General features: G+C 53.9%; 1 protein-coding gene across 1 annotated transcript in view; it reads right to left on the bottom strand.

The window, feature by feature from the left end:
• Positions 1 to 3,016: 3,016 nt before the first annotated feature.
• ADARB2 (adenosine deaminase RNA specific B2 (inactive)) overlaps positions 3,017 to 15,941 on the bottom strand; it is a gene marked incomplete at both ends in the record, with an annotated part of 387,024 nt that continues 374,099 nt past the window's right edge. The window contains 3 exons of the mRNA XM_081230118.1: positions 3,017 to 3,193; positions 4,295 to 4,473; positions 7,488 to 7,669. Coding sequence (XP_081086244.1) covers positions 3,017 to 3,193; positions 4,295 to 4,473; positions 7,488 to 7,669 — 538 coding nt within the window. The remainder of the gene's footprint in view (positions 3,194 to 4,294; positions 4,474 to 7,487; positions 7,670 to 15,941) is intronic.

Genomic DNA, 15,941 nt, shown 5'->3' with positions numbered 1-15,941 from the left:
TTATTGATAAGAACAGAATTCTGTGAAAAAAATTATTTGGGAAAAATATGAGCTGTGTTTCCTTGAAAAGCAACTCAAGTCAACGTTTCTGAGGAACAGCAGACATCAGACACTGTAGTGGCCAGATGGGTACATACAGACTTAGAAAGGAACAAAAAGGAAACAACAGTTATAGACCTGCAAAATAGACCCGCAAATCATTTGCTCAGCAAAAACAAAACCCAAAGATAATCCTAAATCCAGTAACTTGCTATCACACGTTGTGGGATCACGTGCTGGGAGGGGACAAGCGGAGCCACCGACCTCCTGACCCTCTGGGGCTGGGTCCTGCCAGGAGGACCAGGCTGGGAACTGTACATTGCTTACGTTTTTCTCCCTGACTGGAAGTGGTGTGGGCTTGGGAGGCAGATGGAGGTGCTGCCGACTTTATTTGGATGTTAGTGGGAGGGTGGATGCGAACACGGAACAGGGCAAGTGTGAATCATGGAGACGCAGGATGGTGGTTGAGGCAGGTTTGGCAGGTGGGGGGCCCTTTTGTTGGCTCCGTCCTGCTTTCAGGGTGACTCAAGTGTTTGTACTCCTCACAGAGACCCAGGTGGGGAGGTGTGCGGGCTCCTCTGGACTCGAATTCCCCTTATTTTTCTAATCGAAAGATGCAGGTGGACCTGCGTAAGTGGTGCACCTCTGGGCTTCGGGCTGACCTGAGCCAAGCCCTCCAGCTACCCTGGTGCCGGGTTCGAGCCCGGGGCCCCCTCCTCTGGCCTCTGGCTGTCCCAGCCCTCCTGTCCCGTCCCCACCCGCCTGTGCCCGGAGCCCGGGGTCCCTCGTCCCCAGCTCCCTCTCTGTTTCCCACTCACTTGCAGCAAAGCTCCAGGCCCTGAATTGGACTTCTTGCTGCCGTAGGGACTCTCCTCTCATCCATCTCTCCCTCCGAGAAGTACCCTCCTGACCCGACAGACAAGTCCCCACACCGGTGCTAATGGGTACCAGGGTGCTAGGGGTGGCTTTCTCCAGGAGCAGATGTTTATACATGAGGAAGTTTGTGTGGTTCTGGAGAGCCAGTGCCTCGAACCCTGTGGGGTGCTCATCATGGGTGGGTGGGCACCTTCCAAGCCCCTAGAACCAGGTCCCATGGGCAGTGCCCTCTGTGCCCCTTTGTGGGTCGGCTCCCCCGCATCTTCCCTGCCGTCTGCTCCCTGTAGTAGGAGCTCGTTCATACAAAGCATGGACCACGTCTCCGAGAAACAGCTCAGAGTGCTGTGAGCTGAGCTTCTGGTCACAGATTCCAGCCAGGACTGGACTGTGCCTCCTGCTTTCAGAGCAGGGCTCCAGACACGGGGCTCAGAGTGTCTGAGTCACAACCAGTCCTGAGGCCGCTGGTTCTCTAAGCTTTGTCCTGGTGACACGTCAAATGATCAGAAACTAACATAAACTGGCCTTTTGATCCTAGCTTTTGTACTGAATTAAGATTTTATTTCCTCAATTTGTATGAAAGATTAATACAAGTCATCTATTTGCAAAATCATTTTCATCTCTCTTGAAACTTTATGCTGGAGAAGTTGTCAAATACCCGGCCCGTTTTCTCTTATAAAAGAACTTGAGTAAGTTTGACTTTATATTAAATCCCAGGAAAAGTTTCTCTCTCCATACTTAGTATCTCTACTTCTTGTTCTCTTGTGACAATACCTACAACTCACTTTGTTTTGCTTTTGCCCCGTTGTTATGAGATCTTTGTGATGCTGCACTTGCCTTTCTTGGGTTAAGTGAGGTGCTCAGGCTGCTACAGAGCTTTGCTATTTATATTCTGGACGATAAATCTCAGATGCGGATCATTTAGATGGAGGAATGAGAGGCTGGTTAGCCAGCATGATGGAGCCAGAAATGAGTCCTCGGCGGTGAAACAATTCAAGGCATATGATGGACTTGAGATGTCACGGGGGTGCCACCCTCCTGCGTGAACAGGGGGTCAGGATCCCGCCCCTCACTCAACCCCGGACGCCCCGTGTGCTCGGGGGAACCTAAAGGGGGCAGAATTCTGCCTCTTGCACTTTTGCAGCTGCTTTAAGTGAATTTTTTTATTGTTCAGGATGGAGATCAGAGAACCGAGATGAGAGCTGGAGGCCCCTCAGGCCTAAGGGGACAATTCTGTGAGTTTCTGTGCTTGCTTTCTGATAAAACTCAGTTAAAAAGGCAGGACTTGGTCTGGGACTTGGTTTCCTGATTGATTCCCTGGGGAGGACCCTATCAGCTCAGACCTTGTCCATGTGGTCGGGTCATCATCTGCCAGGAAGCAGCTGCGTCAAGCCATGGGCATGGGGTCCGGGGGCTGCGCATCTGGGACCCTCGTCACCAGGACATGTAGCAGTGGTTTCTTCACTCCCTAAATCTTGGCCCCCGGGTGCTTTGGAAACTGTTCCTTTGCTCTCTGCAAGAATGGTCTCACTCTCTGGTCCTCTTTTAGGGGTTCTTTAATATCATGTGTCTCAAATCCTTCTGAAAGGAGGTGGAGTGAAAAACTTAAATAGTAATGAACATGACAGCTCATCCTTACTGGCTTCTTTGGGGAGGAGCCCATGGCTTTTCTCTTCACTTGTGGCTTATCCTGAAGTCTCACACACGCTGTGCTCGTGGGAACCCCTTGCTCAGGGGGTGCGTGGCGGGGAGGGAAGCGTCGGGGATGGGCCTGGTTGGTTCTCACCGGCCAAGCCTCGGCACTGCTTTTCAAGGCATCCACTCAGATCCTCTGGCCCAAATGGAAATTCCCTTGGACACAAGGAGGAGGGTGAGCTGTTTGTGCGTAGGCAGGTGTGGTGGGCGATCTCGGTCCTGGCACCTTGGGAGTGGCCGTCGGAGAAGCAGCATGTCCCTAACGCAAGGCTAGTTGCTCATCTGAGCTTCAGACACGTGTGTGTTTCTGAACACCAAAGGAAAACGAATGCACAGCACAGATCAGCACCGTCAGGGCACGCCACACCCACACACGGCTTCACCCACTGTGCAGGGCCGGCCCGGGGCCTCATAGCATTAGTAGGAACTGGTCTTGCTCTGGCGGCTTCCTCACCCAGGTGCCCAGGCCGGCCTTCTGGAATGCTCTGAACAGCTGCTGTTTGACAGCCTGGTAGGTGTGTGCCCCCAGCTTGGCCTCACAGTACATGGACGGCGTGTCTCCGTGGCTTGGGATCCGTGTGCTCAGCTGTGGAACAGAACGAGAGAGGACGGGTGAGCCCTCGCCGGGAACGGGCCCCGACCAGCAGGACCGCTCAAGCCTGGCAAGCAGGCACTGGCCTGCCGGTCACTTTTCCTTCTCTCTTCCTTTAAACAGAAAAGCAGCGAGATCATCACGTGGGCTTGGAGTTTGCCAAGAGGGTGGATCTCAGGTTAAGTCCTCTCACCACACGGATGATGGGAGGGGCTGCTTGAGTCAATTAGTACAATTCTGGGGTCATTTCACAACGTATCAAAATATCCAGTTGTGCACCTTAAATATATACACTGTTCATATGTCAATTATGCCTCAGTAACAAAGAAAAATATCTATTCTCTCTAATTTGATCTATTGATAAATAAAATTTCATATAAAATTACAAAAAAAGAAAGAGAGTAACAGTAGAAATTAGGGAGACTTTGCTTCACAAGAAGTGTGAGCGATTAATGAAAAAAATAAACACAGAACTTGTCTGCTATTAACAACACAAGCTGTGCATAATTTTTTTCTTTTTCGAGGAGGATTAGGGGCTCAAATCGGCGTGGGTGGTGAGGCCGAGGGGGCCGAGGGAATGAAGGCAGCGTCCCAGGTGGAGTCGCCTGCTAGCCCACTGGGAGGACCGGGACTGGCCCCTGTGTCCAGTGGGGCAGGACCCGGCCTGGCTTCACCACCTGTGCGCCAGGGTCAGGGGTGCGGTGAGCGGGGGAAGTGGTCGGCGGGGGGCGGCACCTGCTACTGGCCGGCCAGTCCGTCCCTGACACTCACTGCTGTGTAATTGGGGGAACACCTAACTTTTCTGGGCATCCATTTCCTTCTGTCTAAACTGGAATGACATGGACTCCGAAGTTTCTATGGACTTTCTCACGGGCTGCACTGACCACAGCTGTTCACCAGTGAGCCCCTTTCCACTTATTTCTGGGGCCACAGCATGAGACCCTGCTGCGGGTCGGGGGCCCCACTCGGAGGGGCCACACCTGGGGTTGGCTGGGGGCGGGCAGGGACACAGGGGCTGCTTTGCGTGTCCCGTGTCACCTTGGCTCTGCCCAAGCGGCCACACCCTGGGCCCCACCCATGTCCAGCCCCACTGACCTTGCCGTAGAGCCGCGCCCACCGGGCCGAGAGCCTGTGCTTGCAGAGCCTGGACGAGCGGCCGCAGCTCCGCTTCCCGGTGGTGGCGTCGATGACCTCCACGTCCGCTGTGCCCACCACCCAGTTCACGCTGAAGTGGGGCGACTTCCCAGGCTGCCGCGCCTCGGCCTGACTCACTCCTGCTGGGAGAGACGGGGCGCCGGGCGTGAGCGCTGCTGGCTGGGCGGGCGGGAAACGGTTCCCGCGCTGGTGGGACGGGGTGGACGGCCGGCCCGAGCGCCATCACTGGGGCTTGGATTCGAAGGATTTTAAATGCAAGGCTGTCCTGTAATAGCACTCTGCCCACGTTTCCCCCTTTCTCTGGATGTTTGTCGTGTGGACTGGTGAACAGATGGGGCCGAATAAAGGCCAGCTGAGAGCGTGCGTTTACGGGGCATCTGCTGCCTGCCCGCTCCCCACAGGGCAGACGCCAGGGTCACAGTCTGGCTGACGAGATACGAAATGGAGTGAAAACAAGCGAGCTCTGAGGGTGCAAGGCGCCGACCCGGCAAGGTGACTGGAGCCCAGCGGGGACTGGAACCTGGGCCCTGGTTTGAATTTCAGGACCGTGGAGCATTAAACGGGGAGTGGGTCTTTCTGAGTCCTGGGGCCGCCGAGGATGCTAAACCATGCAGGATAGTGGCCTGGGAGGAGGGGCACTGACCCCGGGGCCTTGGCCACATGCCCTCCATGCCCCTCGACTCCCCGCGCAGCTGACGGGCTGGCTCCACCCCCAACCCCGGCTCCCCCTGGCGTCACGCAGAGAAGGACCTAGGTCTCATGTGTGTTCACGGCCACAGTGCTGCAGGATGTTCAGCCTGGACACCCCCGCCCCTCCTGACCCCTTCCCTGGATCCAGCCCCCTGAGCAGCTGCTCCCATATCCACACCCTGCCTCTTCCCAGCCTCCTGTTCCCCAGTGGACAGACTGGACGGCTGCATGGGGCCTCTCAGGGCCCTGGGTGGGTGGGCCCAGGGGCCCCGGCAGCATCTCATGGGGAAGCAGAGCCTGGTGCTGGGAAGCAAGTGGCAACCCAAGGAGCTGGACACGTGGAAAAGCTGTCACCTGACTTATCAACATAGATGGAAATTAAATTTAACTTAGACACCCAAGAACTGAACATTTGCTTTTAGCTCCACACCAGGAATTCTAGATCTTTGGGGGCCACTGCAGAGCTATTTCTGCTGCTCAACCACAGGAAGTCATTAATCTTCAACATTTTAAGAAAGAACAGGAGAAAGAAGAAAAGGGAAAGTGAAAGAAAGACATTGAAACCGGGCCCAAAGTGATATTTTATCAGAATTACTGAAATTATTGACCGTTTAGAAAATGGCTCTGGTTTCATAGACATTGAATTTGAGGCAAACCTTCCCGTCCCTCACCTGACGATGGTGAGTCAGGACTGAGCCCCTTGGAGACGGGCGTGGGTCTCAGGCTCCCATCCCCAGCTCCTACGAGGTGGATGTTGCCACCTCCTCAGCTGGCCTTCTTTGTATTGTTAATTCTTGTGTGGTTAAGAAATTGTGCCATTGCCACGGGTCACAGTGGGTGTGTTGGGAGAACTTGGCCTTCTGGTTAAACGGGGTTCAAATCCTTGCTCCATGTTGATAAATAGAGCATCTTCACACTTAAATTCCTGTGAGTCTATTTCCACATTTATAAATGGAGGTAACAGCAGCTGTCGTGGTTGGCGTGACAGGGTGTGTGCCTCATCTTGACGGGGGTGGCTGCTGGGTTTAGTTAGGTCCCTTCCCTGAATGGTGGAGTCGTTCTCTGGGGGGGACTCGTGGAGGGTGAGTAGCTGCACCGTGCAGACCAGGCCTCTCTGGGCACCCACTCCCCAAGAGAACCACCCACAGGCTGTACGTGGCCATCACCTGCCGGGCTCAGGACATAGGGCACCACAGCCATGGGCACAGCTTTGGGTCAGATCCGAAGGCACTGTTCATGGCGAGGACGGGGGTGAGGGAACCCCCTCCACGACAGGTCGGCCCGAGTCACGGGAAGGGAAGGTGGGGCTGTAGTCCTGGATGGGCACTGCGACCCCTGCTCCCATGGGCTCGCTGTAGTTTGCTGAGTCCCCTCCCTGGATGCTGGGAGCCCCTGGAATCTGACGTGGTCCCCAGATTTGGCAGAGGGCCTTAGATTTTAGGAACAGGGTCTGGTGTGTAAAGAAACCTGGGGCATAGCCACTGAGCCCTGGGCGGTCCCAGCCCCACTGGGAGCATCCTCTTCCGCCCTGTCTGAGCTCTGGGGTCCGTGATACTGCCCTTGGCTGGTGACTCTCGTGGGAGGGTTGAGGGAGTGGGGAGGTGTGTTCTCTTGGGGGCTGGCCTGGCTGAGAGCTGTCCCCGTGAGTTACCGCCACCCCGTGGGCACCATCGTTGCCCCTGGTTTTCTAACTGAGAACAATCTTAGGGTCCTGGGAGTAACTCTTAGGCCTGACTCTTACCACAACCATTGACTGGCTCTTTGATCTTCTCTCTCCTCTTTCGGGGGATCTGGTCTAAGCCTCGGATGGGCCAATTGCTGTGGGTCTACACGTGCCCACCCACCAGGGCCCCCCACCACAGATCACGGCTTGCAGCCCTTTCAGAGACAAGGCACCACCCAGGAGGGAGCCGCAGTGGATTACCGTGTTAATTACGGGGGTCACAGCGGGTGGGGCTACCTCCCCAATGCCCCCTCCCGCTGAGCTGAGAGGTTAGCTGCTGCCAGAGGGGTTCACGGCTGTGTGACTCCTGGTCCTCACAACCCCAGCCTGGCCCTGGCGGCCTGGGGGCAGCATCCCCTCCCAGGTTTGGTGCTGGGGGATCATTCAGGAATTTGCTCCTGGATCAGGTGGGGGCGACCTATGGCCCTGGGTTCCCCCTGCCCTGTTGGACACGTGTGTTTATTGCCTGGATTTCTCTGGGCACCTTCAGACACTGCCCTGAAAGTGACACTGTGATGTCTGAGGGGCTCATCCTGTTACAGCTTCACTCTGGAACGTTGTCCGGAGATGCTCCGCACCCGGCTGACCTTTCAAGTATCCGATCTCTGCAGTTCTGCTCGCTGAGTCTTAAATGGCCACGGGCCAGACTGGGAGAACCTGCCCTGGGGATCTCGGGGCCTGTGGACAGAGGGATGTGTACGTTTGAGGACCTGTTCTTACCGCTGAGGAGGGGCCGGTTGTGCCGGTACGAGGCGGGCAGCTGGCCGATGTCCTCGGTCCTGTGGCTCATGACCCGGGAGAGGTGGCCGGTGTGGTGCAGGCTCCCCACCACGATGCTGTGCAGGTACACGGGCTCGATGAAGTGGCAGAGCAGCGCCCCCTGCAGGCCCAGCACATTCCACCTGGGGGGAGAGGGGCGTCAGCGCCCTGGCTCACTGGCCTCACCTGGGGGAGGAGGGGGAGCCTTTCTGCCCCGTTGTCCCCGAGGTGTCACTGTCCCCATCGTGCAGCTGGCGGTGGGGGGTGGGAGGTGGCCTGGGGCTCGCAGCACACTGGACCGGGCATGGCTTTGGCCTCGTGACCCCTGGTGACCCCGAGCCCCTCTCTGCCGTCGGGGGGACGGGTGTCGGTGGGTCTGCGTGTGAATAAACGTGGACCCTTTTCCTGGAAAACGAGTTGTCGGGTGAAGGGGAAGCTACATATTCTCTCAGGGACTTAAAATCAGATTTAAAAAAAGACCCTCTGTCTCCAAAGTGAATCGGAATTTTCCTTTATGTTCGCTGGGAAATATCAGAAATTGAATTAACTACAGTTTAGGGGAAAATACTCTCCCTCCCCACCCCTTTGTCAAACTCAGCAGTGGGCGGGACCTACTGTGGTGACATGAACGACCTCGTTTGGCTCTGGGGGTGCTTTGACTTCAGGAGCCCCGATCAGAGGACAAGGCCGTGGTCCTTGACATAAATGAGGCTCTGGGTGAGTGTTTGCTTCTGCCAGCAAAGATGACATGTGAGCCTTGTCAGACATTTCCCCGTAAATTTGGGTGGAACAACTTTCCGTGTATCTGTTATTTAAGGCAACATTTTGTGGTTTCCACTCTAAATAACATGCGTAAAATCCAGCCTCCATCAGCACAAGCATTATGCAGTTAATTTCTTACATCATTATTCTTTTCATTAATTAACATTTCTCCACGGTTAGAGCAATTAATGTGGTGCCTCCATGCCGTACATTTCCTTTCATGATTAATAAGGAGTCATTCTATTTCCCTTTCCCGAAGCAGTCAATTAACACAGAATTCTTTCCATTAATTACCGAGTGCTCAAACCAGCGGGCCTACCTAGAGAGCAGTCTGCTCTGAGAACCTGTGACACCAATTGCCTTAAAAAATTCTCTTTAAATTTTATTCCAAAAACACAAGCAATTTAGCTGGCGATATTAATTTGCCTCAGAAGCATTGAGGTGAGCGAGAAACATCTTCTAATCTCATGCAAGAAGAGGCAGCCATCTGGCTGGTGAGGATTGAGGAACGGCTCCCCCTCCGTTAAGTGCGGGTCATTAAAGTAATGTGCTCACCCACATAAAGCTCAAGTGGAATATAAAAGGTAATATTTATATACAAACAGTTTAGTCCTACAATTTAAACAGTCATTGGTTTTATGAAACGTTTACTTTAGTCTATCAGATTTGCATAACTTCTCTTAAAAAAATAATTGTGGTCATTTCTGTAAGTCACCTCCTGTCTCTCAGAAAGGAGTGGAGAATTGCCCTTGGGATCTAGTGTGTGATTTTCCTAAAGAATAAGTGTCCAAAAGTGTTGAAAGGGAGCACATTTCTGGAGGCATGAGAAGCGGGGGAATGGACATTCCCCATCGATAACAAAGCCCTTCTCCAACGATGAGGTGAGTATTCCAGAGGGGACATCCCTGTGCTTCAGGTTGTCCACGGACTTGGCTTTGAACAAAACTTCTGGAATGTATCTGAATGGCTCTGACTCTGCAGGAAAGTCTAAAGACAAACAAATTCTATATCTGGTCTCCTCCTAATAATCTTTACAATAAAGAGACAATCAGCCTTCTCCTTGCCTGGCTGTAGGAGTTTAACTTATTCAGCCAACACCACCAATACAACCAAATGTCGCCCTGAATACAAACTGGAGAGTTTTCAGCATTCCGGATTGAACGGAAAAGTGCCTCTCCTTTTATTCAAACAGCTGACAAGACTGCAGTGTTGACAGAGAAAAAAGTCCCAGGTCTAGTTTTCAATATAGATAATCCCTAAATAAATATATTTTTGTCTGTTTGTCAATCACTGAAATACCAAAGATAAGTGAGGGAGAGATCTTGGAAAAAGGCTGTTTTCTTTAACTGAGAGACGATCTCTGTACCTCGAGGACTGACGGGGACTGTCCCAGGATGGGCCCCACCCAAGACCTGCTGGCCCGTGCGCCCGGGGCGTGAGACTGAGAACCGCGGGCACGGGTGCAGGGACTGACTGTGTGTGGTCGGGGTCCCTGTCTGCCGTTTTCACCCCCAAGGCACGGCCGCTGGGAGGAGGTGCGGGTCCAACATGACAGTGAGGTCTGAGCATCACCAAATCCATCCTTACTTCACTTCCCTCCTTGTCCGTGGGCAGGTTTGCCCGTGACCTGGAGGCACAGTCACACCCATTGGGAAAGGTCACGGTGCAGCTGGGTGACTCAGGCTGAGGCACAGCTGTGAGTACAATGCCATGTGCCCTGGGCTCGTCTGGGGGGGCTTTGGGAGCCTCCTGCTGCGAGGACCCCCAAGGCTGGGATGGAACTGGTCTGGGTGCAGCAGGCATCAGCATTTCCAGCGTGCCAGGCAGTTCCATTGTGAGCCAGGTGATGCACAAAGCAGGCAGCATGGACTTGGGAGTCAGTCTACCGGGTCCAGGTGACCTCCGTGTCTTTTGCTGTCTTTTAGCCCCTCTTCTGCTTTCCCTCAATGTTCATGGTGTCTCCTGGTCACCTAATTTCTAGTTTGTTTTGCAGCCACGGTGCTTCTCAGCCCTTTGCAGTGTCCTGAGGGCTGGACAGGGGATGGCTGCTGACTCAGATCTGTGTCCCTGTCTCAGCATTGTTGCAGGGGTAGCAGAGGCGGCAGATGCGGGAGTGTCATCACTGTTACCACGCTTCTGTTGGACAAATATTCCTGAGTTTATCACTCACTACCTTTGAAACAGGAGGGAGAGGGGCAGGGCACAACTTTTAAAAGAATGACATAGCCCAAGGACATGACATAAACTGATTAGAACCAAATGGGTCCAAGATGGCAGACAAGTCGACTTCCACTAGACCTTGAGCCTCAGTATATGCTCACTGTAACACATCAGCAAGCTAAATGACACACCCACAGGTGCCAGGACAGTTCCAAGGCCAGACCATAAAGGTCAAAAAGTGGGGGGTGGCCCAATTTTGGGAAATCCCCACTCCTTTCCCCAAATAGCTGGAATATTCCTCCCACTCATTAGCCTATGAAATTACCCACCCCTATAAAAACTGACAACCCCATGCCCTTATGCCTTTCTCAGCTTCTGAGATGGCCCACACTCTGTGGAGTGTGTTTCTCTCTAAATAAATCCACTTGTTACCTATCACTTTGTCTCTCACTGAATGCTTTCTGCGATGAAACTTCAAGAACCTGAGCTTCGTTAAATCCTGAAACCAGGTGTGTGATCTCAGTTAAAAGACCGTGGGTTTTGGCAGAGGTTTGAGTCCCAATCTGAGATACACGGTTGTACCTTCACCACTGGAGATGGGGTGAAGTTTCCCCTAAAGGCTGCAGTAAGGTGACCACAGTCTTCTGTAAAGGAAGAGCAGTGGTTATTACACCAAGCTGGGAACATTTGGGGCTGGGCGTTTAGTAAGAGCAGTGGTTTTAAAATGACCCATATTTGGAGATTGGAAGCATGAACACATTCCCTCCTGATTTCAGCAGAGCTGTAGGTAACACCATCCGGCTGCCAGGTGGGCTGGGTGCGGAGCCAGGTCCTCACTCTCAGAGGGGGGGACTCTTGCAGCCTGAGATCTCAGTGCGGGGAGTCAGATGGGGCCTCGGTCCCCAGAGAGCATCCGTAATCCTTTACAGTTCATTTTTATGGAGAAAGTTTTAATCTGTTCATTTAAAGACACATTGCAATCGATAATCAAGCTCTGGTGCTTAAAATTAGAAACCATATCTAAAGGAACATTAGTTCCAGAAGATTTAGATTTTTATATGCTACTTGCCTCTCGATTCTTAGAGCAAAAACCCCTCCCTGGTTCGCCTGTCCTTTCAGGTGGCCGGTGTTTCCTGTTAGTGACAGCTCAGATTGGCTTCTTATGTCCAGAAAGCCAGGCCACGTCCATGGGAACATGGGCCTCACAGTGACACTTGTCATCTGTCCTGGGCTCACAGAGGTGCAGGGCTTGGTCTGTTTTATCTCTGAGCTGCAGGAAAATCCAACCCTTTGATGTGCCTCCAACCTTAACTCGTGGGTTGAAGGTCGAATTTCCTGGACCTGGTGAAACAACCCACATTCTGCAGTTTCCCTGGGTCTGCACCAGCCTGGCATGAGCAGTGGCATTTTAGGAATAGATTTCACTATGACTTTGGTTCTGTAATTTTGCAAAGACCACATGAGTTGAGCCAAGTGAGTGGTGTCTCCTACCTGGTTATATTGGTTTCCCGGGGCAGGGGGTGAGGTGGGTGGGGAAGGGCTTAAAACATCAGAAATTTACTCATGGTCCTGGAGGCAGAGGTCTTAGGTGAAGGTGTGGCAGCCCGGGGGCACCGGGGAGACCTCACCCCCAGGCCTCGCTCACCTGGCGCTCAGAGGCTTGTGGATGTGTCCCTCTGGGCCCCGCCTCTGTCTCTGTGGCCTCCCCTGTGCACCTGCTCTGGGCGTCTGTCCCCAGGTCCCCAAGGCCTCACTCAAGAGGATACACTAGCTGCATTTAGAGGCCACCTTCTCTCACGACATCCTTGGCTTAATCCTGCCTGGTAAGGCCACACTCACAGGTTTAGGGTCTGGGGACAAGGATATCTTTTGGGGCCACCGCTGGGCCCATGCCACCTGCTATGGGGCATCAAGAGATCCCACTGCTTCTGTTTACCCCATACCCTGGGCTCCGTAACCCCACTCTGGGGAGTATGTCCTAAGTCTGTACTCGGAGATTTGGTAAAACGCTTCGGCACAGAGATATTTCTGGAAACATGGTGCACGGAGCAACCACTTGTGAGCACCCAGGGATCCAGCAGCAGGGAGGTGCCGCCAGCCTTGCATGTGGATTCAATGCCCATGACTTTGAAAGGAGACAGGATCATAGTGTTCAGTGATGGACTGTAAGCAAACTGCCCAAAGCAGCAAAATCCTGATGACAGGAAAAATCCTGTGTTTAGGAAAAAGGTTAAGGCGTTTATAGCCAAGGTGCCTGCTGTTTTCGGTGATGGCTGGGATATTGGTTGGTCGTCTTTTTTACTTTTCAAGTCTCCTAATGTTTCTTACTGTCTTTTATGGGTTTTTTGTTTGTTTGTTTGTTTTTGTGATATGCGGGCCTCTCACTGTTGTGGCCTCTCCCATTGCAGAGCACAGGCTCCGGACGCGCAGGCCCAGCGGGCATGGCTCACGGGCCCAGCCGCTCTGCGGCATGTGGGATCTTCCCGGACCGGGGCACGAACCCGTGTCCCCTGCATCGGCAGGCTGTCTCTCAACCACTGCGCCACCAGGGAAGTCCAGTCTTTTATGTTTTAATGGGGGGTGAGGGGAACTTCAGATGTGTGATGCCGCTCCCTGTGGGCTGTTTCCACCAGTCGGTGTGACTAGATGGTCCCATCACACTTTCCCTTTATCTGGAGGCATGAGAACGTGTAGCCTTAGGTGCATTTAGGATCTTGTGGCCACAGAGTCTCAGGTTTGGTTCTGTTTTGGATGGAAGCCATTCACCCAAGGGAGAGGTATCCACTATCCCTTGAGCATTGGAACCAGCTTTTATCTGCAAGATAGTATTTTGCTCCAGGGTTTTAACTAAAATTCCTTTTCGGCCAAAAATCTCACTTTCAAAAGACTTTCATGGCCCAAGAATTTTCCTGGGAATTCCAACGACTCTGTTCCAAAGAGAAGAAATTAGATTTCATTTTCTGCTATGTCAGCATAAAAATTATTTTTAAAGGGAAAAAATGTAGCTGGTGTATCCCCACTTCCGGCCTTGGGTGTTTTTTTCCATGGAAGGGGGAGAAAGCTCTCTCTGCGGCCGGGGTGTTCTGCCCACATCCAGTCTGTGGTGCTGGGCATCCTGGCTTTGGTGCTGGTCTGTCAGACTCTCCAACCTCCCGGTGACGCCCCAGGTGTGCTTCTACACGATGCTGAGCATGATGTACCCCCAGGAGCCTGGGGACCTGCATGCGCCTGCAGACTCTGTCGGCTGTGTGCCCGGTTTAGGGAGGGGGGCAGCCTGGGCCTGGTTCCCACGATCTTTGGAGTGAGTTTGATGATAATGACATTCATATAACGCAGCCCTTTTCCCTGGGAGGCCACCCTGACCACTGGACTTGTGGGAACGTTGCACAGAGCTTCCGTCCATAGGGTCGACCCCTTCCACATGCTTGGGTCCTGGGCCAGGTCTGACCCAGCCGCTCAGCCTGTGTGAGTCCTGCCCACTGTCCAGCATGGTCGGGGGCCACCCCTCCACTGCCCCGTCCACGAAAGCCTCGCCCCGACTCCGCGTTTCTGAGCACGGCTGTCATCACGAAGGAAACCCCACGCCTGCCCCATCTCCGCTCCAGTTCAGCCTCGCTCGGTCCCCTGCAGAGCTGGACGTCTCTGCTCCCGCCTCCCGTTGGGCGATGGATGGGTGCCCACCTGCAGACACGGGACCCTAACCTGCGCACGCACCCCTCATGGTGGCACCAGTGATCCCCTGAGGGTCAGACCTTAGACGCAGAAGCAGATGGTGGGGGTGAATAGGATTCCAGTGCAGGACATGGGGTGCAGGGGGAGGGGAGGCCGAGGAGGGGGAGGGCATCACGGGGGTTGCAGGGAGAGAGGCAGAGATGGTGGGCTTGTTCAGGGAGGAAGGTAGGGCAGGTGAGACAGAGATACAGGGACAGAGGAGAGTGAGGAGAATGTTCAGGGAACACCTGAGGAAAGTCCTGGGAAGGTGGGCTGGGCTCCCAGGGGACTGAGTGGGGGGAGGGGACCTGGTGCCATGCCCCCCAGGCCCCTCCTGCCCCATTGTGTTCCCCACCATCTGGGCACCACTCACCTGGCCACCAGATTTGGGGATTAGACAGGTGACTGGCAGGGCTACCCGTGAGCTGCATCAACTCCTGGATGAATTTGGGGCGGCCCCCCGCCTGCCCAGAACCACAGGCATCACAATGTCCCCAGCATGTCCCCCCTCAAAAGCAGTTAGAATCCTCCTCAGCCCAGGGACGTGACGTGGACTGTGCTTTCTAAGTAGACTTTGTTAAACAGAGCATCACTGGTGGGAATGAAACCAGGGGGCCTATGGGGCTCCTGGGCACGAAAGCCTTTCTGTCCCCCATTTCTTGTTTCTAGGGAACAGACTGCAGCCTCCATGACCTTCCCTGGGTGCCAAAGGGCAGGTTCGAACACTTGCTAATCAAGAGAGGAGCAGCCAAGAAACCACCTGAGGCGAGATTAAAGGGGCCAGAGAAGCCCATCAAGGTTAGGAAACCTGACCACCTAAGACCCTGCACATGGCCTAATCTCGTCAGCAACCCCCCTTGAAGGATTGTTATAACCCCCTCATCAAATCCTCCCGGGTGGGGACATGTAGTTTTTCGAGGCAGGAGCCTGCTGTGTCCCTCTTTGCCTGGCAAAGCAATAAAGCTATCCTTTTCTACTTCACCTAAAAGTCTGTCTCCGAGATTCGATTTGGCACCGGTGCAGAGATGCCGCGCTTTCAGCATCAGGACTGTTGACGTCCCACATCACCCGGGCTTTGTAGCGAGTTTACTTCTCTGTCAATTGACATTTAAGATCCTAGAGACAGTGAAACTTAACTTCTGTATCATTCACTCACTTCATTTTCTAGGGAGTCAGAATTAATTTAGAGACCCAACGCGATCCTGGGAGAGCAAGAGAATTTCCGTCAAGGTGGAAACTGCTGCTTCTCCCCACTTCATGAATAGATGAAAACATTACAAAGGAGGATACGTTTCCTTCTGAAAGATGAGCTTGTTGACGACTACAGGCACTTCTCTTTGATGCAGAAATCAGTGCTTTGTTGTATTGCAGTCAGGCCGGGGGCAGTCACTCCAGGGGAGTAAAAGGCCTTATTTCTCCTGTAGCCGTATGGTAATTTCCCTCGAGATTTCGGATCCCTGTTCTCCAGGGCTGAGGTTTTAACTGCCCTGTAGCCTAGGGAGCCTCACAGAGGCACCGAGTGCACCTGGGCCACGGCCCCTCCGCATGCAGGCTCGGGTCAGGGTTGGGGTCGGGGCTGGGGTCCCCGCTGCCCTGGCTCCCGAGTCCCTGGGTGCCTGCCTCTCCTCGGCCCCGCCTGCCTCTTTGACGGCTCTGTCCGGCTTTCCAGGGAGGCCGTGATGGTACAGAAGGCGCCTGGCCAGTGCACAACTGTGTGTGGGGCAGCGGGCGGCCACGTCCCGTGGTGGGTGTGGAGTTCAGGGCCGACAGGGCAGAGTCCGG

This window comes from Mesoplodon bidens (assembly GCF_964165515.1).
Source record: "Mesoplodon bidens genome assembly, chromosome: 3".
Taxonomy (NCBI): Eukaryota; Metazoa; Chordata; class Mammalia; order Artiodactyla; family Ziphiidae; genus Mesoplodon; species Mesoplodon bidens.
Note: the sequence above shows the minus strand (reverse complement) of the source record. Positions and strands in the feature narration are given on the sequence as shown.